This window comes from Pongo abelii, chromosome 3 (genome assembly GCF_028885655.2).
Source record: "Pongo abelii isolate AG06213 chromosome 3, NHGRI_mPonAbe1-v2.0_pri, whole genome shotgun sequence".
Taxonomy (NCBI): Eukaryota; Metazoa; Chordata; class Mammalia; order Primates; family Hominidae; genus Pongo; species Pongo abelii.
The window spans coordinates 131,475,751-131,502,313 of NC_071988.2; the positions used below are offsets into that span (position 1 = coordinate 131,475,751).

General features: G+C 39.7%; 1 protein-coding gene across 2 annotated transcripts in view; it reads right to left on the reverse strand.

Annotated features, from left to right (window-relative positions):
• Positions 1-26,563, reverse strand: part of CFI (complement factor I) — a 60,430-nt gene that overhangs the window by 3,572 nt on the left and 30,295 nt on the right. Inside the window, exons 2-11 of one of the 2 annotated variants that reach the window (XM_024245668.3) lie at positions 21,419-21,689; positions 19,388-19,541; positions 16,270-16,445; positions 15,274-15,387; positions 15,022-15,132; positions 12,478-12,498; positions 8,174-8,209; positions 5,206-5,309; positions 4,928-5,031; positions 1,935-2,215 (exon numbers count right to left, since the gene is read on the reverse strand). In XM_024245668.3, coding sequence (XP_024101436.2) covers positions 1,935-2,215; positions 4,928-5,031; positions 5,206-5,309; positions 8,174-8,209; positions 12,478-12,498; positions 15,022-15,132; positions 15,274-15,387; positions 16,270-16,445; positions 19,388-19,541; positions 21,419-21,689 — 1,372 coding nt within the window. 2 annotated transcript variants of the gene reach the window in all.

A 26,563-nucleotide genomic window follows, 5' to 3' on the forward strand; every position in this document is an offset into this window, starting at 1 on the left:
ATGATATATACTGGAGTATTCATGGGTGAAATTATATGACATCTGGGATATGGTTTAATATACTCCAGGAAAAATATGTGGGGGAATATGTTGAATAGCTCCTGAATGTGCCTCAGACCATTCTCCACCCTTCAATGCCCTGCATCCTGTCCTAAGAGCCTGACCTGGTTCCCAGCTGGTTTTAGACAAAGAGGACCCTAGCAAGAGGGAGGGAAGGAAAGAGGTAGGCTAGTGAGATTGGGACTGGCTATACCCTTCAGCTCAAGATCCTTGCTTCTCTCAAGGCAGCCTGCTCTACCTGAGACTTTTTCTCCATCTAGTAACTTCTCCTACTCTTCTGCCTTCAGATCCAGGAATTAAGACAGCTCTGGTACCTCTAGTCCTAGGTACCTGCGTAGCCTCTGTGATTCCCCAACCCCCTACCTATATCTTTGTAATGAACCCTGTTATAAAAAATATTCCTAATTGCTCCATTGAGACCCCAATTAATACGGGGAGATACAACAAGAATGACAGAATGCTGATAACTGTGAAAATTGGATGATGGATAAGTAAGGGTTTATTATACTTTAATCTCTATTTTTGTGTATACTTGTAAATGCACATAATAAAAGACTTAAAAAAACAGAACAAATATAAGGACACAATACTCTCTTGATAAATTAATTCCTAATACAATTTGGTGTTTTAGAAGTTTTAGGTATTCAGACATACCACAAATCCAGATTAATTTCTACATATATTTTACACCTTCCAATGTGGCAATTATAATGAATGTGTTGGAATATGAGTCTAAACGACCAATGCAATGAAGATACTTAGAGTTTCTGCTAACAAAGAGAGTTTAAGATGTTGAAAGGAAGCTAAATTTTAAGGTTAAATCTTCTCTTTTTTCTGTTATGCTTGTGGTTGTTTTGAGACAGAGTCTCGCTCTGTCACTCAGGCTAGACTGCAGTAGCACAATCATGGCTCACTGCAACCTCAACCTCCTGGGCTCAAGTGATCCTCCCACTTCAGCCCCCCTCAACCTCCAGGAGCTGGGATTACAGGTACATACCATCACATCCAGCTAATTTCTAAATTTTTTGTAGAGACAGTGTCTCAAACTCCTGGGCTCAAGTGATCACCTGCCTTGGCCTCCCAAAGTGCTAGGATTAGAGACATGAGCTACTATGCCCAGACCAAGGTTAAATCTTCAAGATGAAGGGAAAGGTGTTGGCTAGTTTAATTCTAATCTAATCTCTAATTCAGCAGATCTTTCTAATAATTTGTCTCTGAGTGTCCACATCTTTTATTCGTATGAAGTGTTCACCTCAAGTCTTCTTAGAAGTTCAAAAAATGAATTCCTTATGTTCTTTTTTTCTTTGTAGAGAGGGTAGGGCCTGGGTAATAGGGAAAGAGGAAGGAGGGGAGTGAGGAGGGTTGTGGGCATCGGTGATTCAACATATACCAAGGCTATCCCTTTGTAAACCTTTTTATCTTTTACCCACATCTCCCCAACAAATCCAAACAGTCCATGCTGTATGTCTCCCTGTCTCTATATTTTTTTCTTGGTGAATGGCTACCATTCAAAGTTTGCCTCAGGATCATAGAGAGAATATATATGACCTTTGAAAGCCTAGATAAGCACTGGTTCCATAATTTGCAGAGTCCAGTGAAAAATGGAAATGTGGAATGGGGCCATTTCAAAAATTATGAAGAATTTCATGATGGTGACAGCACAGCAATAAATCAAGCCTTGGGGCCTTCTGAGCATGGGGTGCTGGGCAGCTGCACAGGCTGCAAACCCATGAAGCCAGCCATGGCTGGATGTTTACTTTTCTGGATATGTTGTTATGCTTCTCTCTGAGTGCTACGAAATTAGCTCCCATACATTTCTATTCTCTTTGATTTCCAACTCCTGGCTTCTGATTAACAAACTGTAAAACATATACCTTTTTCTCGTCCCCAGCCAGAAACGATGCATGTATCATTAGGTTGGAATAGATAAGGAGACCAGGGGACACAGGCAGGGATGGAACGAGGCAGCTCACAATCTTTTTTGTTTCCGTCTTTTTTCATTTCCATCAAAGCGATGTCATTTTGGTAAGTGCCTGCATTGTAGTTTTCATGGAAAATAATTCTATCCACGTATTCAATTACTATACGTTTACGGTCGGGGTGTATCCAGTCTACTACTGTTGTCCATATTTGGTAATGATGAGTTTTACTGGCTCTATAACAGAAAAAGAAAAAGGAAATAAAATATATTGAGAAAATATATAAATAGGAATTCTGACACTTCACTTTTATATTTTTCCCTTTTAAAAACCTTTTTCATTTCCCCAGAATTTTGTAAATCCTTGCTGTCATGAAGCAATGAGATTAAATTTACTTAGTGCAGAATTAGGTCAATGGTAAATGATAAGGCTAGGAATAATCCATGTAATTGCTCAATATGAGGAACATAAAGAACACACTAACAACTAGAGATGCCCAGAAGTGGAATGAGTTTGCTGCCTCTGGAGTGAGTACGCCGTCACTGCAGGTATTTAAGCAGAGACCAGACAGCATCTTGCCATAAATGTAGTTAAGGAACTAGGGAGTTGGACCACACACACTCATTACTCTGCCAACCCTAGAGGTTCTCAGGGCAAAGGCCACAGCAGTCATTATCCTGACCCTTAAGACTAACTTTATCCTAACATTGCATTGTATTTATTTGTTCACATGCCTTTCCTCACACTAGACTGTGCTGCTTGAAGCCAGAGATGGGGTCTGATTCATCTATGCAGCCCTGGTGCCTACTATTATATCTGGATCATAGTAGCTGTTTTAAAATCCTGTTGAAATGGTGAATGAGCTAAATATTGCCTATTCTTATGCTTCACTACATTTTCGTATCAAATTTCTTTCTTCCTTTCTTTCTTTTTAAAACAGAGACAGGGTCTCACTCTTTTGCCTAAGCTGGAGTACAGTGGTGTGACCATAGCTCACTGCAGCCTTGACTCCTGAGCTCAGGAGACACTCCCACCTCAGCCTCCCTAGTAACTAGAACTACAGGCATGTGCCACCACATTAATTAAAAAAAATTTTTTTTGTAGAGATGGGGTCTTGCTACGTTCCCCAGGCTGGTCTCAAACCTACCAAAGTGCTGGGATTATAGGCGTGAGCCACTGCACCTGGCCTCATATCAATTTTCAACTCATAGTTTCAAGCAAATCAGGCATCTACCATCATCTTCTCATGGAACAGTATAGAGTCACTTCGGCAAAGTATTATAGCTTAGTTTTTTTGGTTTGATTAGAAGTAGGGTGCTAAATTATGACCTCATAGTCTAACATTTCCAAACAATAAATTATTTTACAGAATGGATTTTTCTTAAGCAATACAACTTATTTTTAAACAATTTAATGGAAATCTTTTCAAAAATGTATTATTTATATCAGTGTTCCTCAACCTTTTTGGCACCAGGGACAGGTTTTGTGGAAGACAATTTTTCCATGGAGCTGTGGAAAACTCGGGGGAGGAGGGGATGATTTCCGGATGAAACGGTTTCACTTCAGATCACCAGGCATTAGATTCTCATAAGGAGTGCACAGCCTAGATCCTTCACATGTGCAATTCACAATAGGGTTTGCACTCCTATGAGAATCTAATGCTGCTGCTGATCTGACAGGAGATGGAGCTCAGGCGGTAATGCTCGCCCACCACTCGCCTCAGTTCCTAACAGGCCACAGATCAGTACTTGTCTGCAGCTCAGGGGTTGAGTATCCCTGATCTATATAACTTCTGCTTTCTCAAACAGCATTAACTGAACAGAATTTATCTTTACATAAGGGTGATTCAGGTAATCACCTTAAAAGGTGGTGTCCTAGGAAATAATGAGATGTTCAGGAAGCTTTTGTTTACAGTGTTCCAAGAATACTGTCCTTCAAATTAATTTTGGTTGTTTTTCAGGATCACAGGTTGTAAATATTATTTATTTAGACAATTTATTCAACAAATACTTAGTGTGAACCTGTATGTACCAGGCACTGTGTTAGGCACTGAGATGCAGAAATGAGCAAAATCAGAAACAGTTCCTGCTTTCATGGAGTTCAGGGTCTAGGGAAAGATGCAGCAGTAAATGGATCATCACACTGATGAAGATAATACGTTCTACCATGAAAAGTGAGAGGAATGAACAGTATGTGGGCTTTTAAGAACTTATCAAGAGGGCTTTGACTTAAGGGAGTCAGGGAAGGTTCCCTAAGGAAGTGAAGATCGAGCTGAGATCTGAACAAAGTGTACTACTAAGTAGGGAAAAGGGTAAGGAAGATCATTTCTGGCAGGGGAAACAATATATGAAGTTCCCTTTGCAGGAGGAGGCAAATGCACTTGAGTAGCAGAAAGCAATCCAGAGTAGAGGCGGTGGAACAGGGAGCAGGAAGTGGCTCTGTGGGGCAAGATGAGATTGGCAAAGGTTAGCAGAGGTCAGATTACATGGGGCCTCATGGGCCATGTTAAAATTTTTGTTTCAATTTTTATCCTAAGAGGAATGCAAAGTCATTGCATTTTAGGTGACAGGTAATCGAAACTAGGTATGGCAACATGACTCTTGAGCCACACAGTAAGGAAAATATAGGTAGGCCACAGTGGAGAACAAAATGTAAGTGGTACCTACCCACTCTCCCACCTTGCAAATAAGCCAGGTGAAGTAATTTGGCAGCTATGGGTTTGATCTGCCTTTGCCAGTGAGATCAGCAATTTTGGTCTGTGGAGGACACAGTAGATTCTATGGGATTAGCCTCTGGAATTCCAGTCGTGAATACCAGAGGATACTTTGCAATTAATATAGTGGAGTTTGTCAATACCTTTGTCAGATCTGCTTTATCATCTGCCACAATCTCTATTACTCACTTTCATTGTTTCGGGAAATCTAAAATTTACTGAAGACATCTTTTACCTGAGACAATGTGCAGCCGTCAGAATCCAACAGCCACCAATATAAATTCCTCCACAGGTGATTCCACTGGCATCCTTAATTCCCACCTGCCATGGGAGGTCTCCCTGTAAAAGACATTTGTGTGGTCACTGCCATTCTAACAGCGATACAAACAGCCCTAAGATATTTCCATGGCAAGACTCCCAGGCTCTTATAATTACATCATCCTCCTGCCCCTTTCCCCCCCAAATTTAGGCTGTTTCTGGGCAGTTGCATTGTGACTTTTCATGCGAGTTTACCAGTTGTGCTCGCTTTCCTCCCACAATTCGTTTCCTTCGAATATGCCTTCTGTTTTTAACTCCACAAGATAGTTTAGGTAATAATGATTTTATCCGTCTTCTTTCTTCAAGAAAGGAAGAGATTACATCATTATCATCTTGAACCCATTAGCCTTTTTAACACACTTCTTGATTATCTATGCCACAAAAACAGGAGAGTCACAGCCAGTAAAAGACAGGCTGGAATCATTAGTAAATTATTTTGAATGCTAAACCATATTATTTATCTTATTTAAAAATTCTGGCTTGATATTAAAATTGGCTTGATTCTCTGAAGTTCTGCCTAAAGATAGACTAGTGGCAGAAAAGGGCTGGCCAAGGGATTAAACATTTACCAGCCTCTAGCTGATAAAGGATGCCACATGTCCAGGCACTGTGACAGTGGCAGCTCAGAAGGCAATCACATTCTGAAATCATCAGGGTAAACTAACAACATGGCAAACTGTGTCTTTTCTTTTCTTTCTTTCTTTTTTTTTTTTTTGAGATGGAGTCTCAGTCTTGTGCCGAGGCTGGAGTGCAATGGCACGATCTCAGCTCACTGCAACCTCCGCCTCCCAGGTTCAAGGGATTCTCCTGCCTCAGCCTCCCAAGTAGCTGGGATTACAGGCACCCACCACCACGCCCAGCTAATTTTTGTTTTTTTAGTAGAGATGGGGTTTCACCATGTTGGCCAGGCTGGTCTCGAACTCCTGACCTAATGTGATCTGCCCGCCTCGGCCTCCCAAAGTGCTGAGATTACAGGCGTGAGCCACCACGCCCAGCCATAGTTTTTATTTTCTAGAGGCTGTTTATATGGAACTCTTTTATTAATATCAATGTTAACACAGTGATACTCATATTAAGTACTTTCTATATGTCAGGCCCCATACTGAGTCTTTGTATGTAGTTTATCTCATTTAATCATCCTATTAACCCTGAGAGGTGATGTGCCAGTGACCCCGGGACAAGTGGGTTAGCGGGCTGGGGAGTGTTTTTTAGCCATTTGACATGTGACAATGTTTCCTTCCTCTGTCTGTGAGCATGCAGACGTCTGGCACATTTGTCATGAGAAAATACGGTAGAGCAAAGTTTATGACATGAATTTTCCAAAGAATTTATGATGACTGAAGAAAGTAAAATATATCCCTTTATTTCTTCTCTATATTTTAACATGTCATGAAAATTTTTGTAAACTTGCTTCTTAGCCCCAGATGAGAAGGGAAAATGAATATTGCTGTTAATAATTTTGGGCATACCAAAAGGAGTTAGGCCCCCAAGAAAGAGCGGTTGTTGTATGGAGGCTAAAGCAACTTCATCTTGGATACTAACCTGCCATGTTAGCTTCTCATTAACCCCAATTCTGGGAAGGCCTCTGAGATTTCCAGTTTATCTATTATTCCTTGTATAAGAGCATGTACTCACTGTAAATCCTGGCCTTATGGCAAATTCCTACCCATTAGCTCTGAAGCATGTGTCCCCTCCCCTACAGTATATAATCTCTGGGTCGGGAGAGAACTAGCACAAGGATCCACCATCTTGTCTCACTGTTGTCCAGGACACAGACCTGGCTGCCATTAGTAAGTCCCTATTAAATGTTTCTTTCTAAGGAACTGGATATGTCAGCCTCTTTGTTTGGCCTCTCAGCTTCCTTAGACTTAGGGGGCCGATTTGTGTGAACCTGCCCACTGTGAAACACATGGATAGAAGATGGCTTTTTTTGGTCTCACCCATCCTAAGAACTGGGGTGGGGGAAGAGTGTGATGGTAAGTTTTTGCTTAGACTTTTGAAGGAAGAGGGATCTCATGCTCTGAGGACTGTGAAACCAGCTTAGGTAGTACCTGAAAATGAATGTTATCCTGAGTAAAAATAAAGGGCCATTGTTGAAAATGCCTTTTGACTAACATCTATAGCTTTAAGAGTTAAATCTTTTTTTTTTTTTTTGAGATGGAGTCTCACTCTGTTGCCCAGGCTGGAGTGCAGTGGCACAATCTTGGCTCACTGCAACCTCCACCTCCTGGGTTCAAGTGATTCTCCTGCCTCAGCCTCCTGAGCACCTGGGATTACAGGCACCTGCTACCATGCCTGGCTAATTTTTATATTTTTGTAGAGATGGGGTTTCACCATGTTGGCCAGGCTGGTCTCGAAATCCTGACCTCAAGTAATCCACCTGCTTTGGCCTCCAAAAGTGCTGGGATTACAGGCTGAGCCACTGTGCCCGGCCTTAAATCTTTTACTCATTGCCTGATTTTTAAAGATTGTTACTTAATTTTGGTTACTGACAATTAGAAAGAAGTCTACATGAACTTCATTTAAAAATCCCACTGAAACAGGAAGCTATTTTATTCCCAATTTGTATTTGAGGTTAAGTTACTCTCTTAAGTTTTTATAGCTAATAAATAACTGAGTCAGAATTTAACGTTAAGTCTGTCTGACTAGAAATCTCTAATCAATTGCTATCTTCCCAGGAACTTAATACTTTAATTTAATTTGGCTTTTAGCACACAACTGGCAAAGGTACAGTTCTTCAAAGGTCTCCTATTACCATGATTTAAAACATTGTGAAAGAATGGTTAATTCAATTAACATCTATTATTTTTTCTATTTCAAAAAATTATGTCATGAGTCATGCTTGAGAGCTGCTTGTTTTTTCACAAAACTGACCTGACAAAGTTTGTTTCAAATAGAAAAAGCTTATGTAGGATTGGAGTATTGTTTTCATTTCAAAATTAGCCATATGAATTAATCCAGTTTTAAAAGCAATTCTCAAGAATCATTTAAGCTTACTTTTCTTAAAAGTGACAGAGAAAGGAGAATAATAATGTTATATTTTTAATTTAAATTGATACCAAAATTAATTGTTGCTTGAGTCAATTATATATACATGCAAATGACACTGAAATTACAGCCTACACCAGTGAGCCACCAATAAAAAAGTATAATGTTAGCTTACCTGCATCCATGTCAGCAGTCAAAATTTCTGTTTCTTCTATGATAAAACAAAAGATTCCAATGTTTAAAGTTGTTAATTATAGTCAAAATTAAATCATTAAAATCATTTAAACATTGATTATAATTTTCTGCCTTAAAACTTATCCTCCCTTTTATAAAGGACTGTACAAAATCCCCAAGGCATGTCATCTTATTTCCTTTCTATAATTAGGTAATTGTAAAGGCTCAAGATGCACTGTATAGAAATTCTTGCTGGCACAAACTAGAGATATCTGTTGGTACTAGTGAATGTTGAGACTCATGGTGTCACAGTTTCCAGTAGTTAGAGCAGGCAAAACGCACAGCCCAGAAGAGGAAGGCTTCTCTTTCGACTCTTTGCATCCCCAGGGTGTTTTTTATATATATAATATATTATATAATATATATTTATTATATAAATAAATATTTATAATATATTATATAAATATAAAATATCTATATTTTATTTATATTATATAATATGTAATTTTATATTATATATTATATATTTGATATTTATATCAAATATACATTAAAATATATATATATATATTTTGAGACAGAGTCTCACTCTGTTGCCCAGACTGGAGTGCGGTGGCACGATCTCGGCTCACTGCAACCTCCGCCTCCCGGGTTCAAGCGATTCTCCGGCCTCAGCCTCCCGAGTAGCTGGGATTACAGGTGTGTGTCACCATGCCCGGCTAATTTTTGTATTTTTAGTAGAAACGGGGTTTTACCATATTGGTCAGGCTGGTCTTGAACTCCTAACCTCGTGATCCACCTGCCTTGGCCTCCCAAAGTGCTGGGATTACAGGTGTGAGCTACTGTGCCCGGCTTCCCAAGGTGTTTACATAAGGTAAGGAGCAGTCATCAGCACTAGCCAAGGGAGTCCTGAGCTGACATGAAAAAGGCTCATCTCAGTTTGTACAGGTATGGGTTAGCATTAGGTACCTGGGATGCAGAAGTTAAAAAAAAAAAAAAAAAAAGAATCTTTTTTTTTTTTAGATTTTTTTCTTGAAGTTATACCGGATGTTTTCATCTTTGCTCTGCCATCCTAGAACATTTCTGTGGACAGAATCATGATTTCCTTGACCTGGGGATCTGAAGGTGAATTCCCACCAACATGTTGCTCTGTCATGGATGAGGATATGGCTGGGGATCACATAGCTCAGAATGGCAGTGTCACTTTGCTTCAATCCTGTGTCTTGTCACTGAATTTGCCAGGTTCTCTTTGGGACAGGCATATGAGTGTTTGTTATGCCACACACCTAAGTTGTTTTCTGGGGCAGAGAGAGGCTCTGCTCAGATGCATTCACAAAAGCACCCTTGTGAATCAGAGAAGACTCAAATATTTACATTCAATGCCCAACAAAGGAAGATGAGAAAGTCCAGTGTAGCTGAGGTGTACTAGGTATTAGAACAGCACTAACTTGATTTAATATAATCAAAGCTGAGGTATACTAGGTATTAGAAGAACAGCTAGTACACCTTTGATTATATAAAAATTAAGGATTTCTATTCAACAAATCTCACATGGATAGAGTTAACAGATGAGAGACAGCATGGAAGAAGGTATCTGTAATGTTTAAAACTGACAATGGATTAATTTCTAGACTGTAAAAGGAACCCTTGCAAATCAGTAAGAAAGATTACAATGAAAGAAATATAAAATTAAGCAAAGGATGTGAACCAGTGAAAGAGCAGAGAAAAGGAAGATGAAACTAAAAAGCTAGTATGCACATGAAGAGAAACTCAGAATCATTGGTTAATATAAAAATTGAAGTTAATAAACAATGTCATCACTTGACAGCTGGAGAAACACGCTTGATGTTGGTGGGGTTGAAGAGAACCCTCAAGCATTATTGGTGGAAGTAAGGACTGGTATATAACAGCACTGCCAAAGAACATACAGGCACTAGTAGTAAAATTAAGGATATGCATACTCCAAGATTCAACTTGCTACTATGGTTTGAGTGTGTCCCCCAAAGTTCATGTGTTGGAAACTTAATCCCCAACACAACAGTGTTGGGAAGTGGGGCCTAATAAGAAGGGATTAGGTCATGAGGGCTCTTCCCTCATTAATAGATTAATGTTGTTATCTCTGGAGCGGGTTAGCTGTAGTGAGAGTGGGCTTGTTATATACAAAAGTGAGTTCGGAGTCCTCTTGTTCCCTTGCTCTCTTGCCTTTCCACCTCCTGCCATGGGTGATGGAGCAAGAAAGCCCTTGACAGATGTGGGCCCTGCGACCTTGGACCTCACAACCTCCAAAACTGTAAGAAATAAATGTATTTTCTTCATAAATTACCCAGTCTGTGGTATTCTGTTATAGCAACACAGAAGAAGACACTTGCCCAGCTAGATGCCTCAAAGAAATCCTCCCACACATACTTAAGGAGAGGATATTCATCACAGTATGATTGTGGGCTGAAAATCCGTTACTGAGAAAGTGGAGAGTAAATTGTGCAAGATAAACACAGTGGAGTATTTTATACAGCAGTTAGAAGCAACAAATTAGATGAACACATAGTAACATGGATAGGTCTTTAAAATGTAATGAGTTGTGAAAAGAAAAAAAAAGGAAATAGAGATCTACAACACAATACTATGTGAATAAAAAATGTATGCTTGCAAAATAACAATACACATTGGATAAGAATGCATGCAAACCAAAAACATACATATTAAACCTCTTAAAAATGGTTGCCTATTGGGGAAGAGGAATGGGAGTAAGGTATAGTGATAAAGAGGGATAAATGAGTCAAACAAGACAGGGGCCTTGCTTGACCCTGATGATCATGTATAAGGAGCTGAGGAGTGTATAAGGAGCTAAGGAGTGATCATTAACTCATCACTTTGCCCCTGAGATCTGAAACTAGGGAGGGAGGAGGAAGGAAAGGAAGGAGGGAAGGAGGGAAAAAAGGAATAGAGAAGAAGGAGGAGGAGGAGGAGGACGAGGGAAGAGAAGGAAGAAGAAGGAGAAAAGAAGAAGAAGAGAAAAGAAGAACAAGAAGAAGAGGAAGAAGGAGGAGGAGGAGGAGGAAGAGGAGGAGGAACAGCAGCTTCAGAGGGCAAAATGACAAGTGAGAGAGAATACAATGAAATAATAGGTATTTAGAGCAAAGGGTGGTCTTGAGCTAGCCAGTCCCTCAGGAATCCTAAGAAATCCTGAGGAGGTGGCTCACGCCTGTAATCCCAGCACTTTGGGAGGCCGAGGCAGGTGGATCACGAGGGCAGCAGTTCAAGACCAGCCTGGCCAAGATGGTGAAACCCCATCTCTACTAAAAATACAAAAATTAGCCAGGTGTGGTGGCACATGCCTGTAATCTCAGCTACTCGGGAGGTTGAGGCAGAGAATTGCTTAAACCCGGGAGGTGGAGGTTGCAGTGAGCCGAGATCAGGCCACTGCACTCCAGCCTGGGCTACAAGACCGAATACAAGACCAAGACTCCATCTCAGAAAAAAAAAAAAGAAAGAAATCCTGAGGAGGATCATGAACTTTGACATTATATGAATTGGGGATATGAGTCATTTTACATGACTTATTTACATTTACATGACTCCAGCTCTGTCGCCCAGGCTGGAGTGCAGTGGCGCGGTCTCGGCTCACTGCAAGCTCCGCCTCCTGGGTTCACGCCATTCTCCTGCCTCAGCCTCCCAAGTAGCTGGGACTATAGGCTCCTGCCACCACGCCCGGCTAATTTTTTTTTTTTTTTTTTTTTTTTTTTTTTGTATTTTTAGTAGAGACGGGGTTTCACCGTGTTAGCCAGGATGGTCTCAATCTCCTGACCTCGTGATCCGCCCGCCTTGGCATCCCAAAGTGCTGGGATTACAGGCGTGAGCCACCGTGCCCGGCCGTTTACATGAATATTTTTAAAAAGGGTGGTCCCAAAGAGCTAAAGGATTTGGGGACATCTGACTGATACAAGTAAATAAGAAAATGCCTATCATGAAAAGATGTTATCTTTTTTCAGGTGGCAATTTCTTGAGGAGCTACCTTGATTTTGAGAGAAAATGAAGAGGAGAAAGGTATTCGGCAAAGGTGAAATGTGCAGGGAAGAGTCCACTCTGGATGGTGTTTTGGTCAGCAGGCTGTGGATGGGTTGTGTGAGAGTGAAAGTTTATCACACTGAGAAAAGGCCTCTTTGCCTTTCCCAGTTCAGACTGGGTTATTGCTAAAATGTGGTCATATCATGCTCCATTAACAGTTACATTAAAATATAAGAAGACCAAAGAACCTGAGTTTTCTTTCAATTTTTTAATATCCCCAAATTTTAATAAAAATTTTACCTTGAGCCACAGATGCAAAGCCTGAAGAAAACAAAAACAAAAACAAAAAATTTATCAAAGGATAATTTTTAATTGGGAAAAAATGCACACTATATCAATATACTATACATATATCATGAAAACCATTGCACCTTATTTCTGTTTTCTTCGGTAATATAATTTTTCTATTATAAAAATGATTTACCTTGAATTGTAGGATGTCTAGCTGCTAAAAACAAAACAAAAAACTCACTATAGCAAAGAGATCATTTTGATTTGAATAAAATATGCACAAATTATTAAATTTCAGACTAGTACAACTTAATAGTTAGAAGCATTACTAAAATGCAAAGGCAGAGCTCATCCCTAAGTAAGAGTAAACTGAAGTAACAATGATAGTTGGCTAAATGTGTTTTTGAAACAGATTTTGAAAAGATAAAAGGAGGTCAGGTGCAGTGGCTCATGCCTGTAATCCCAGCAACACGCCTTCCAAAGTGCTGGGATTACAGGCGTGAGCCACTGCACTTGGCTGGGGCAGGGATTTTTGAAATGTTATTCACTAATGGAACCCCAGCACCTAGAGCAGGGACTGGCACACATAGTAGCAGCGAATAAATATTCATCAAGTAAATGAATAAATATAACTTAAAGAGATTTTTCCTCCAGAAAGCACTGATGGAAGCAAAGAGTCAGTCTGTACAGCCTAGAATAGGTGCATAAGGAATATTTTTCACCATTGGAGGTTATCCAGAGCACCAACTCATTGCTTTGAAACTTGGTAAGTAAAAGGAAAGAATGAAGCATTATTCTGCCTCTCTATAGATTTCTAGTTAATAAGTGCAGAAGGCATGATAAAATTAGAAATTGCCATTTTACAGCCCTATTGACAAAATGGATGTAGGCAACAATTTAAAAGGCTGCTAAAACCATTAGGCAAAATATTGTGGGGCACTTTGAAATGGACACATCAAGCTGATCATGTAATCATCTTAGCATCACTAGAGGAGGGACAACCAGACAAGAAGACATTATGTGTAACAGGAAATACATGCAAGACTCATCAAGAATTCTTGCCTAAGGCCGGGCACAGTGGCTCATGCCTGTAATGCCAGCACTTTGGGAGGCCAAGGCAGGCAGATCACTTGAGGCCAAGAGTTCGAGACAAGCCTGGCCAATGTGGCGAAACCCTGTCTTTTCTAAAAACAGAAAAATTAGCCAAGCGTGATGGCACATGCCTATAATCCCAGCTACTCAGGAGGCTGAGGTGGGAGAATCTCTTGAACCCAGGAGGCAGAGGTTGCAGTGAGCCTACATTGTGCCACTGCACTCCAGCCTAGGCAATATAGCAAGACTCTGTCTCAAAAAGAGAAAATAAAAAGAATTTTTGCCTAAAATATTAAACCTCGCTCTTAAAAAAAAGTGTTTATTTGTCATTGACTCGAAGCTCAAAACCTTGGTTATAATCAAGTCTCTCTAAATCCAGAATAGAAGTATACTATAGGCAAACGATTCAGTTTCTCTAAAAAAAAAAATAATAATAATAATAGTATGAAAAAAATTGGGGTAGGGAGGTGGGGAAGATAACTCTTGATGAATAAAGAAGACTTTAAAAATGTAATAACCAAACAGAACATTCAGATTCTTTTAGATCCTGATTTGAATATATTCACTCAAAAAAGACATTTTTGAGATAATTGAGAAAATTTGAACATGGCTGTTATTAAATGATGTTAGTGAATTACTATTATAGTGAATTATTATATCTAACATAGATTTTAGATATACTAATGAGAGAACGAATGGTTTTATATATATATAGTGCTTTTATCATTGGAGATGCATATAAATGATGTGATATGATATCTAAAATTTACTTTAAAATACTCCAATAGGCCAGGTGCGGTGGCTTACGCCTGTAACCCCAGCACTTTGGGAGGCCAAGGCAGGCAGATCATCTGAGGTCAGGAGTTTGAGACCAGCCTGGCCAACGTGGTGAAACCCTGTCTCTACTAAAATACAAAAATTAGCCAGGCATGGTGGCAGGTGCCTGTAATCCCAGCTACTTGGGAGGCTGAGGCAGGAGAATCACTTGAACTCGGGAGGTTGAGGTTGCAACGAGCCAAGATTGTGCCACAGCACTCCAGCCTTGGCAACAGAGCAAGACTTCATCACAAAAAAAAGTAATAATAAATAAAATAAAATAATAAAATAAAATGCTCCAACAAACATACAAACAAACAAACAAACTGGAAGAGAGATAAACAAGATTGGTAAACTATCCATAACTTGCAGGTGGAAAATGGGTACTTAAGGGTTGGTTCTAATGGTCTATTTTTTGTATGGGCAGTGAGAACGTCTTTTAATAGAAAGTTCTGAAATAACAAGTAGATATTTAGTGGATGAAAATATGAGGAGATGAACATTCCATAGTTCTGCAAACGCCCACTCAGTGTTCTTACTGCTACACCCATCTATGGTCCCCTTAAGATTATACTTTACCTAAAGAAAAGTTTCAGAATCCCGGATTCAATAATAAAAACAAGTCACCCCAAGTCTTTAAATTACCTTCACAGCCAACTTCATCTTCCCCTGTAATGCAGTCCACCTCACCATTGCATCGATACTGGCTTGGAATGCAAACACCCGATTTACAATGGAAGCTTTTGCCTTGGCATGCTGTGCAAACATAAGCAGGAGAGGTTTTTTCTTTCCTTAAAACTGAATGAGGTACAATCTAAAATTCAATAGTAAAGTTGTTTTTCCTCTTTTAGTCAGAAAAATGAATTTAGAGGATTTAGAGGCTAGATTTATGTCTACCTTTACAACACAGTTCATCACTTTGGTCTCCACAATCATTGATACCATCACAGGCCTTCATCTGAGAAATGTATTTCCCATTCACACACTGAAAGAAGTCATTCGTTGGAGAATCTGTAAAGCAGGAATTATCTTTGTGAAATTTATTTATGGAGTGGTGGCATGACATCCTTATCAGATTTTTGGGATAATGGAGTCATTAAGAGAAAGTTAAACTTCAAAAAAATGTATAAAATGTATTGGTATTATCAACGTAGTACATATGACTCATACAGAAAATAAATGCCAAAGCTGGCTTATGGAGGCTCTTCTATTATCTCTGAAAGTCAGTATTTATTGCGAAAGTCTATATTTGCTGAGATGGGGAGGAATCAAGAGTACGTGCTGACATTGACAAACACTGGTTTCCACCCATTTCTTTCTTGCTGCTATACTCATCCTCACCCCTACTCCCAAGACTTGCTTGATTAGTGCCATTTGTTTACATTTTGGTGGTACTTTTTTTTTTAGCACTGAAAAGGAATGGGTATAGGTTTGGTCTTTAAAACTACATGTATGACTAAAATATTCCAGTGTCAGGAAGGAGGAGAAAAGTCTCAATGAATGCCTGAAAACTGAGGAACCAATGTGGTCACTCAAAGGTTTTAAATAAATTCATATATGCTGGCCCTCTTAAAGGAGATGCTGAGCTTTCTTCTTATGTTTGATTGACTTGTGTTTGCTATAGTAACTTTAATCCAGATGTTCAAATGAAGCAAGGGGAGTCAGGCAACTTTGCTTCCCGTATATGAACCTGTAGAGAGGCAATGTTTGAATGGCAAAATGGTACAGTAGGGGAAAGGCACCAATTTAGGCTCTAAAGCCCAAAACTTGACAGAATCTATATTATTGCCTCTGTGACTGGCAACGAGGCATCAATCATTTGTTTACTATAGGCTTGGTGTAAAATAAACAACCTTCAAGGAAGGGAAAATAACAGGCAAATACTCCACCAACCTGCTTTCTGTGTATAACACACCACATCAGCTAAATCCTGGTAACCCATAGTTCTTCTCTTAGTAAAAGTACATTCAGCCAAACTAGTCTCTAATCCTCGGCAATGCACATGTAGACATTCAGTGGAATTTATAGAGAGATTAGACAACTTAAACCTTCTTTGAGTATCAGCACCTCTGCAAATAGAATAAAGGAAACATTATGGTAGAATAATTAGTACTTTGCATTTATAACCCTACTGTAGCAGGCAAGAAACTAGAGTAATGTCCTCTCATTCTCTATATAGGAGTTACAGATTGGGCAAGATACTGAAACTCTGAGCCTCAGCACCTTCATCTATAAAAGGGAATATAAGTACCTCACTGGGTTTTGTAAAGATTAACTACAACTTGGCTGGGGGTGGTGGCTCATGCCTGTAATCCCAGCACTTTGGGAGGCCAAGGAGGGTGGATTACCTGAGGTCAAGAGTTCGAGACCAGCCTGGCCAACATGGTGAAAATCCTCTCTCTACCAAAAATACAAAAATTAGCTGGGTGTGGTGGCCCACACCTGTAGTCTCAGCTACTCGGGAGGCTGAGGCAGGAGAATCACTTGAACCCAGGAGGTGGAGGTTGCAGTGAGCTGAGATCGTGCCACTGCACTCCAGCCTGGGCAACAGAGTGAGACTCTGTCTCAAAAAAAAAAAAAAAAAAAAGATTTTCCATCTTTTCCTTTTGGGAATCTCTCTGCCTGCCCCATGCTGTAAACTTTAGCTAGTTGGTTCAATTATTGCCTAAGACTTGGAAGGTTAGATTAGTTTAATTCCTGTAGGTCAATTTTGCTTTTACAGTAAGCTACATCTTCACTTCAGCCTTGACAATATTAAGGTGATATTTTGGCATCTGTGTGCCATTGCTTGGACTTCTCAATTTGTTCAGAATTTGTGAGAAGAGACTGCCTCAGTGATGTATTATCCTAGAGATGACGATTTACAGTGAACTATTCTTCTAGGACATTCAATTGTTCCTTGCTTCTCTCTAGAAGTAAATGGGGAAAATAGGTTAAAAATAAAAAATTGAGCAAAGATGCATCAGGTAAATGGAAACAAAAATAGAACAGTAATGACAATATAAATATTAGACTAACTAGGATAAAAGGCAAAAAGAAAACAAGGTGAAGCCAGGATTTGTAATTATTTCAGATCATGAGGCTGTGCCATGAGAACAAACAAGAGCCATTTGAGGCAATCTTATAGGTTAATAACCTGAAAAACGTACCAACCTAAAAATATCTAAAAATACTATATAAAATGCCATCTTTTTCCTCAATGAGTTCTTAAGGAAGTAAGGGAAATCTGTACTGGTTAAAATTAGAGATGTCTGTTCATGAGCTTATGCAAAATATAAGAGCAAAATACTGAGAAAACAAATACTGAGAGAATCTACCAGTAGGTTGAACCATAAGTTGTAGGTAACAAACTGATGAAACTCAGAAATAGCCTATGGCTTAATTTAACAATATAAGAGACTCTCACTAATGAACTACTAGCAGATGTGATTTGAGAAGAAGAAAATTGAGTTCAGAAAGAAGGGGTGAGATATAAGAAAGAACAAACCAAGAAGGTGGTAAACATGAAGTAAATCTGAGTAAGCATTGCCTTAACAGTAGTGATAATGGCTTATTATATCTTAACTTCTGGGATATAGAAAAATAAGGTGGAACTAAATATTAGAAACTTGATGGGTTAATTACATTTTTTTCTATTATTACTGAAGAAGGTGAGGACTTCCTAAATCAATGATTTATGGTGTAAGTTCAAAGGTAACTAAAGAAGTAGAAATATAATGCATAATTTTCAAACCAACTAGAGGTGGAAAAGAGGAAAGATTTTTAAAAATCTTTAATTTAGTAGAAATTATAAAAGGAAAAAAGACAAAAGCACACAAAAAGCAGGGTAAATAATAAGCCTAAAAACAAGAGGAAAAATAAATTCAACAATATAAGTAAGTATAATAATGTAAATGGACTAAACTCTTCAGTTAACAGTGATTGTGATATTGAATTAAAAAAAATCTAGATACGTGCTGTTTATAAGGAACATGCTTAAAATCTAAAGATATAGGAATACTGAAAGTAAAGAAATAGAGGAAGATCTAAACAGAGCAGCTAACAACTTTGCTAATTCTATTAATAATGAGTAACATATCTGTTATCTAGAACCCTGCACGTGGAGCATTTGAAAAATACTCAGCCACAAAGCAAGTCTCAACAAATATTTGAAAAAATTGTTATCATACAGAGATATTCTCTAACCACAGAGAATAAGAAAATCAGTAACATAAAAACAAAAGTTAACCAAAAGCAAACTAACGTATTAATTAAAACTAATATTATAATAAAGAAAACTTCTAAATTACATATGGGGCAAAGAAGAAATTATATTGAAAGTTAGAAGACATTTTGAACCACACAATAAATAAAATATCACTTATATATAAGTATATACTATAATTATAGTATACTATATCATTATAGTATACTAATTATATAGTGTACTATATAATTATAGTATAATTATAGTATATAAACTATATATAAATTATAGTTTATATACTATACTATATAGTATATATACTTATATACTATAATTATAGTAAACTATACTATAAAACTATAAACTATAATTTATCCTAACTATATAGTTTATACTATAACTGTATAGTTTATACTATAACTGTATAGTTTATACTCACTGTATAGTTTATAGTATAAACTATATTATATAACTATAAACTATACTCACACACAATATATAAACTATACTAAGTGTGAAAAAGTGTACATAATTGTAGACGAGTAGGAGACAGACAGAAATGAATGTGTTTGTGACTCTCAGAATCACTAAAGGATTCACATCCAGATACTTCAACAGACTTATTATCCATGCTTTGTTGTCAGCAGGGTTCCAAGTGTTGGGTAAACATGAATGCATATCATCCTCATAACAATGCTATGATGCACGTAGTTAATTTTCTTAGGTTACATATGTGGAAATTAATACACAGAAAGCTTAGGTAATCAAAAAGCAAACAGAACAATTAAATCAACCATGAGAAAATCTACTGATACAAGCACTCACTGTTGAAACCCAAGGTCAAGGCAGGCCACGTTGGCTTCCCTCATGCTCCAGCTGCTTTTGCATATGAACATTGTCTTATCTTGGTCCACAAGTTTTACTTCAACTATTCCCTCTGAATCTGTATTTCCATGCTTCAAGGAAACACTAAACTTTCCTAAAATAAAAAAACAAAATAATGTGCAATATGTAGCCATTCACATTTTTCTCTTAATTAAAAGTCTTTAAAAATAATAATGTACTTAATGTCAAGTGAGCTTTGAACATCATGATGATTTTAACAAGTAACAGTAAGCAATCATTTTACGAGTGCTTATTATGTGTCAGTGGCAGTGCTATTCAGCTGTATAGAGGATCATTAAATCCTCACATCAACCCTATGAGGATAAAGCCTGTTTATTCCCATTTTTACACGAGGAACCTAAATCTAGGAGAAGTTAAGTTCCTGGCCCAAGTGGTGAAGCCAGGATTTGGAACTTGCTCAATTGATCTCACTCCAAAGTCCATGCTCTCAAAAGTAAGCCCAACAGTGAAAATGTAAAATGTAGAAAGGGTTTATGTATTCTCATATATTTAAGGCATTTAATGCCCCAAGAGAAGAAAAGTCTGACACTGATGAAATAACCTCCACTATTGCCTTCCGCCTTTCCAACAGGGATTATAGATGAGCTCAAACAGGGAGCTTTCCCCCTCCTTTTTCACAGTATCTCAACATCTTAACTCAGCATCTCAAAAACATACAGGCTGCTGTGAGCTGGTATATGTCATGGTGCCTTTAAAAAGAATGTTTTAAGTGTTCCTAAGGTAATGAAGTGTCTGTAATAACTTGCTGTCAGAAGACAATGAACCTAAGCTTTGCTGTCAGACGTAAAATGTAACAAGCACTTTCTGCATGCCAAGCATTGTGTGAAGAGCCCGGCATACATTGTTTTATTTAATTTTCACAGGAATTGTACAACTTAGAAACTTCACATTTTACAGATGAGGGAACTGGGGTCCAGTGAGGTCCAGCTTGTCAACAACCAAGGTGGGGTTTGGAGGGAGTTGAAACTCAATTGGAATGACAGTGAAATCCCTAATCATAACTGCCCACTAGTCTGAATGCTAGGGCCCCAGCCTCCTCAGCACATGAAGCACCTGGAAGGGACTGTAGAAAAGCTCTCTGGGTCTGACGTCTGGGTTTGCTAGGTTGGAGTATGTCCCAGGTCAGCAGTGGCTCAAGTGGCCCTTGGATATTTAGGAACAATGGGGTCAGGGCTAGGGGAGAGGGTTGGCAGGGATGGCTGTTGAAAGAAATTATTGGAGTAGGCCACGCACGGTGGCTCATGCCTGTAATCCCAGCACTTTGGGAGGCCGAGGCGGGCAGATCACAAGGTCAGGAGATCGAGACCATCCTGGCTAACACGGTGAAACTCCATCTCTACTAAAAATACAAAAAATTAGCTGGGTGTGGTGGCAGGCACCTGTAATCCCAGCTACTTGGGAGGCTGAGGCAGGAGAATGGCATGAACCCAGGAGGCAGAGGTTGGAGTGAGCCAAGATTGCACCACTGCACTCCAGCCTGGGCGACAGAGCCAGACTCCATCTCAAAAAAACAAAACAAAACAAAACAAACAAAAACAGAAATTACTGGGGCCATAGGAGGACCTGAGGCCTGACTAGCCTACATGTGAGTACCAACCTTACTGAAAGACTTTTCACTGAGTTCTGAACCAACTTGATGGCCCTGGGAATAATCCCTTTAACCAAGTAGAAGTGAGGGTGGGGACAATTCTAAAGGGCTGGGCAGCAGGGAGTGGCACCGGCACTGAAGGAAGGTCTGGACTCAGAATCCCACGCTCTGCACTCAAAGGCTGGCTGGATTCTGGAAACCCCTGATTTCTTTAGTGATTACTCCAATTATTACTGAAAGTCTAGAAAAAAACTTTGAGTTGTCATCATAACATACACAAGAGAATTATTTTCTGATAGAAAGTATGGCATACAAATACCCTCTTATATCATAGAATGACTTGAAAACTAGGCTTTTGCTACCTTTGGCTGTGCATGTTCCGTTATTTAAAAACTTTGTCCCTGGACGAAGACATTCCAAACTCTTTTGTTGACAGTATGTTGGGAAGCTTCTCCCGTTAGTTGCACACACTGTAGTGCCATTCTTTGGGCACTGATACGGTAGTTTACAAATACAGGTGCCCTCAATGCATATCTGCCATGGCTGGCAGAAGACTTTGTTGCAGGAGAGGTGAGTATGTTTTTTTGCTAAGCACTTTTTCTCCACCAGATCCTCTTGAGATGTATAAGTGACCTGTAAAATGCAAAATAAACATTAACTTAGCAACAAACTAAAGACTCCGGTTTGAAGATGAGTAAGTGAAGGAAAAGAGCAAAACAGACACAGCCCACAGTACAGATGAGGATGGTGTGGTCTGGTGGCTTTAAGAATCAGAAATAATGTCGCATATCTACAACCATCTGATCTTTGACAAACCTGACAAAAACAAGAAATGGGGAAAGAATTCCCTATTTAATAAATGGTGCTGGGAAAACTGGCCAGCCATATGGAGAAAGCTGAAACTGGATCCCTTCCTTACACCTTATACAGAAATTAATTCAAGATGGATTGAAGACTTACATGTTAGACCTAAAACCATAAAAACCCTAGAAGAAAACCTAGGCAATACCATTCAGGACATAGGCATGGGCAAGGACTTCATGTCTAAATCACCAAAAGCAATGGCAACAAAAGCCAAAAATGACAAATGGGATCTAATTAAACTCAAGAGATTCTGCACAGCAAAAGAAACCACCATCAGAGTGAACAGGCAACCTACAGAATGGGAGAAAATTTTTGCAATCTATTCATCTGACAAAGGGCTAATATCCAGAATCTACAATGAACTCAAACAAATTTACAAGAAACAAACAAACAACCCCATCAAAAAGTGGGCAAAGGATATGAACAGACATTTCTCAAAAGAAGACATTTATGCAGCCAACAGACACATGAAAAAATGCTCATCATCACTGGCCATCAGAGAAATGCAAATCAAAACCACAATGAGATACCATCTCACACCAGTTAGAATGGCGATCATTAAAAAGTCAGGAAACAACAGGTGCTGGAGAGGATGTGGAGAAATTGGAACACTTTTACACTGTCGGTGGGACTGTAAACTAGTTCAAGCATTGTGGAAGTCAGTGTGGCGATTCCTCAGGGATCTAGAACTAGAAATACCATTTGACCCAGCCATCCCATTACTGGGTGTATACCCAAAGGATTGTAAATCATGCTGCTATAAAGACACATGCACACGTATGTTCATTGCGGCACTATTCACAATAGCAAAGACTTGGAACCAACCCAAATGTCCAACAATGATAGACTGGATTAAGAAAATGTGGCACATATACACCATGGAATACTATGCAGCCATAAAAATATGAGTTCATGTCCTTTGTAGGGACATGGATGAAGCTGGAAACCATCATTCTCCGCAAACTATTGCAAGGACAAAAAACCAAACACCGCATGTTCTCACTCATAGGTGGGAATTGAACAATGAGAACACATGGACACAGGAAGGGGAACATCACACACTGGGGCCTGTTGTGGGGTGGGGGGAGGGGGGAAGGATAGCATTTGGAGATATACCTAATGTTAAATGACGAGTTACTGGGTGCAGCACACCAACATTGCACATGTATACATATGTAACTAACCTGCACGTTGTGCACGTGTACCTAAAACTCAAAGTATTAAAAAAAAAAAAAAAAAAGAATGGTATGACTGCCATCTTGACCATGAAGAAATCCTAAGAAAAAAAAAAAAGAATCAGGCAAACCTGGCTTCTAGACCCAGTTTTGGCACGTACTGTTACATGACCCAGGGCAAGTGACCCTCCTGAAACGCGAATTTCCTCATCTGTAAAAGGAGATAATATCTCCTATTTTGCAAGATTAGAAATACTATGTTTGTAATGGTTGACAGGTAGTAGGCATAAAATTAATGGGAGCTATTATTACCCTGCAGGACTCCAGTAGAAATAATATGAGGGCTGGGAACAGGCCAATTGGGCCAAAAGTCAATCTGCGAAGAAAAGCCAATGCTCTCTCCCTGTCCCCCAGAGCTTCCTCCTGAGGATGCGCCTCCTGTTCTCTAGTCTCCCCTGCTGCCCGCAGTGAGCTCTGCTCCTTCCTCAGTGCCCTGCAGCTGTGAAGCATCAAGCTGGGGCAGACAAAAATCATAGTCTTTAAGTGCCGTTAAGAAGGCAAATAAAGAAGCTAATTAAAACCATGCAAAATCTTGCAAGGATTGTCAAAGTCATTCTCCATAATTTGCTTTTCAATAAACTTTACAAATAGCTTTACACACACACACACACACAAATGACAAATTGGTCATTCTGGAAACTGGCTTTTGACACAGTGATCTAGAATGAAATATGCCAGTTACACACTTTTCATGGTCCCACATATCTCTTTTTGGCACTTATTAGAGTTGGAATTTTTGTAATAATTTCTCTCCTGTATCTTCCAATGACCAGCTTGCAAGTGTCCTGACAGCAGGTTTTATGTATCACCTTTATATTGAAACAATGATGCTCTCATTGGATGAGAAATCCAAGCAACTTGATTTTTTTCTACCTTTATTCCTTTAAATCATTTCTGAAATCTCATTCCTCCTTGATATTTGGATAGAAACTTTGGCAAGTGTCATAACTTTCTCAGTCACTCTTAGATTTAAACAAAAACAAAAAATTAAAGGACGTTTAGTCCCAGGAATAGTCACTAAATAGCAATGACAATGTCTAGTGCCGTGGAACCATTGAAGCTCTGACCTTCATGTCAGATGAAAGCCTCTCCTTCCTCTCAGCTCAGACTTGCTTCCAGGGTGTGTGATGGGTCCTTTCTGAGCTCTCCTCCATTCCACAGCTTTCAGGTCATGCTTCCCACCTCTCAGGAGAGGAAGAGAGGGATGGCAGCCGGGTCTCACCTGATTCTTACGGCTGAGAACTAGCCTTGGCGAGGTGGGGGTTAGAGCCAACTCTCTCATGCGGGGTACTATGAAGTTCTCTAGAGATTGCACTACTGAGGACATTTAATGTCAATTCACTCAATGCTGGCAGTGCCTCTCCTCCAGCTGGCTGCTCATGGTCCATGTCTTCTCAGCTCCAGTATCCAACAGTACTAGCCCCTTTCTGCTGAGGTTGCTTATCTTTGGCAGGGAGCCTCTTGAACAGGAGTCCTATTTCCCTCCTGAGGGCCCCCACCTGTCTGTTGCCTGCCCTGCTGCCTATCATTGAAACAGGGCTTGCTCCAACACAGCCACCTCTTTTATCTCTGCCACCAGGCACCTCCAGCCTTGGGTCCTTATTCCTTTCAGGTATGGGTCAAGTACTAGTTCTTTTTTCTCCTCAGACTTCAGGGAACACATGTCAAGCACTCCAAGGGAACCTGTGGGAAGCCCTTTCACAATGAAGAGAAGCGGCAGCACCTTCCATCCTCTTTGCCTGGGGTACAGGTGGGAGATGGAAGGGAAAACGCTACCTCACTCTGTTACATAAAATTACAGGAAGCCATTTTTTTAAACTGTACTCCTGCACCAAGCCCCAAAGACCAAACCAAAATGGAGTCACTTATGCTAAGTGGCATGTAATTAAACTGAAACTTTAAGGAAATGGGAAACCACACATTGGTGAGTTGAGACTGGAATGGGAGGTGAGGAAGTGGAAACAGAAGCTTGACTGGTTTTGATTAGGCACAGTGGCTCACGCCTGTAATCCCAGCACTTTGGGAGGCTGAGGCGGGCGGATCAGTTGAGGTCAGGAGTTTGAGACCAACCTGGCCAACATGGCAAAACCCCGTCTCTACTAAAAATACAAAAATTAGCCAGGCATGATGGCACCTGTAATCCCAGTTCCTCAGGAGGCTGAGGTAGGAGAATCACCTGAACCCGGGAGGTGGAGTTTGCAGTGAGTGGAGACCGCACCGTTGCACTCCAGCCTGGGTGACAAAGCGAGACTCCATCTCTAAAAAAAAAAAGAAAAAAAAAACTGCGTTACTGGTTTTGCCATTTAGGCATGAAAATATGAACACAGACAAAAAAAAAAAAGAAAGAAAGAAAGAAAGAAAGTCTCTGTCTCCTCTCCAAGCTCTGTTAAATTGAGAATACAGGACTTTCTTTTAAAGGGCATAAACCATAAGGTCAAAGAGAATGGGGAGAGGACTGCAGGATATAAGATATCAAAATGTTGGAAGCTGGAAAACAGATGGGCTAGTGCTAATGGATTTAGCAGACCAAGGAGAACCGAAAGCTAAGCCCCACAGAACCCCAGAAAAGCTTAGGAACTGGGGGACCTAGTACCTCTGAAGAAGGAGTGGCTAACAAACAGGGAACTGGTTGAAAGAGATGGTTGTATGAACATGTTACTGAGGAATCTGTTGTAAACAGCAGAAGAAACAGCAAAGATTTGAAAGTGCTTGCCCCGGAGAGAGAGTTAGGGGTGGGAGAGGGGTGATAGGAGTGTTTTTCATTTTAAGTAAGATCTGATGTCCTTATGCTTTCAGTAGAGAAGTAGAAGATTAGGGCCAGGCGCAGTGGCTCATTCCTGTAATCCCAGCACTTTGGGAGGCTGAGGCCAGTGGATCATGAGGTCAGGAGTTCGAGACCAGCCAGGCCAGCATGGTGAAACCCCAACTCTACTCAAAATACAAAAAATAAATAAATAAATAAATAAATAAAATTAGCCAGGCAGGCTGTGCACGGTGGCTCATGCCTATAATCCCAGCACTTTGGGATGCTGAGGCAGGCAGATTGCCTGAGGTCAGCAGTTCGAGACCATTCTGGCCAACATGATGAAACCCCATCTCTACTAAAAATACAAAAAAAAAAAAAAAAAAAAAAAAATTAGCCGGGCGTAGTGGTGTGTGCCTGTAATCCCAGCTACTCGGGAGGCTGAGGCAGGGGAATTGCTTGAACCAAGGAGGCGGAGGTTGCAGTGAGCCGAGATCGCACCAGTGCACTCCAGCCTGGGCAACACAGCAAGACTCCATCACCAAAAAAAAAAAAAAAAAAAAAAGTAGAAGATTAAGTGCTAGGCTCTGAAGCAGGAGAACATTTGATGGGATAGTAGCATAAAGGGCCACAGAGTAAAGAAAGAGTTTTGTTTTCATTAGGAT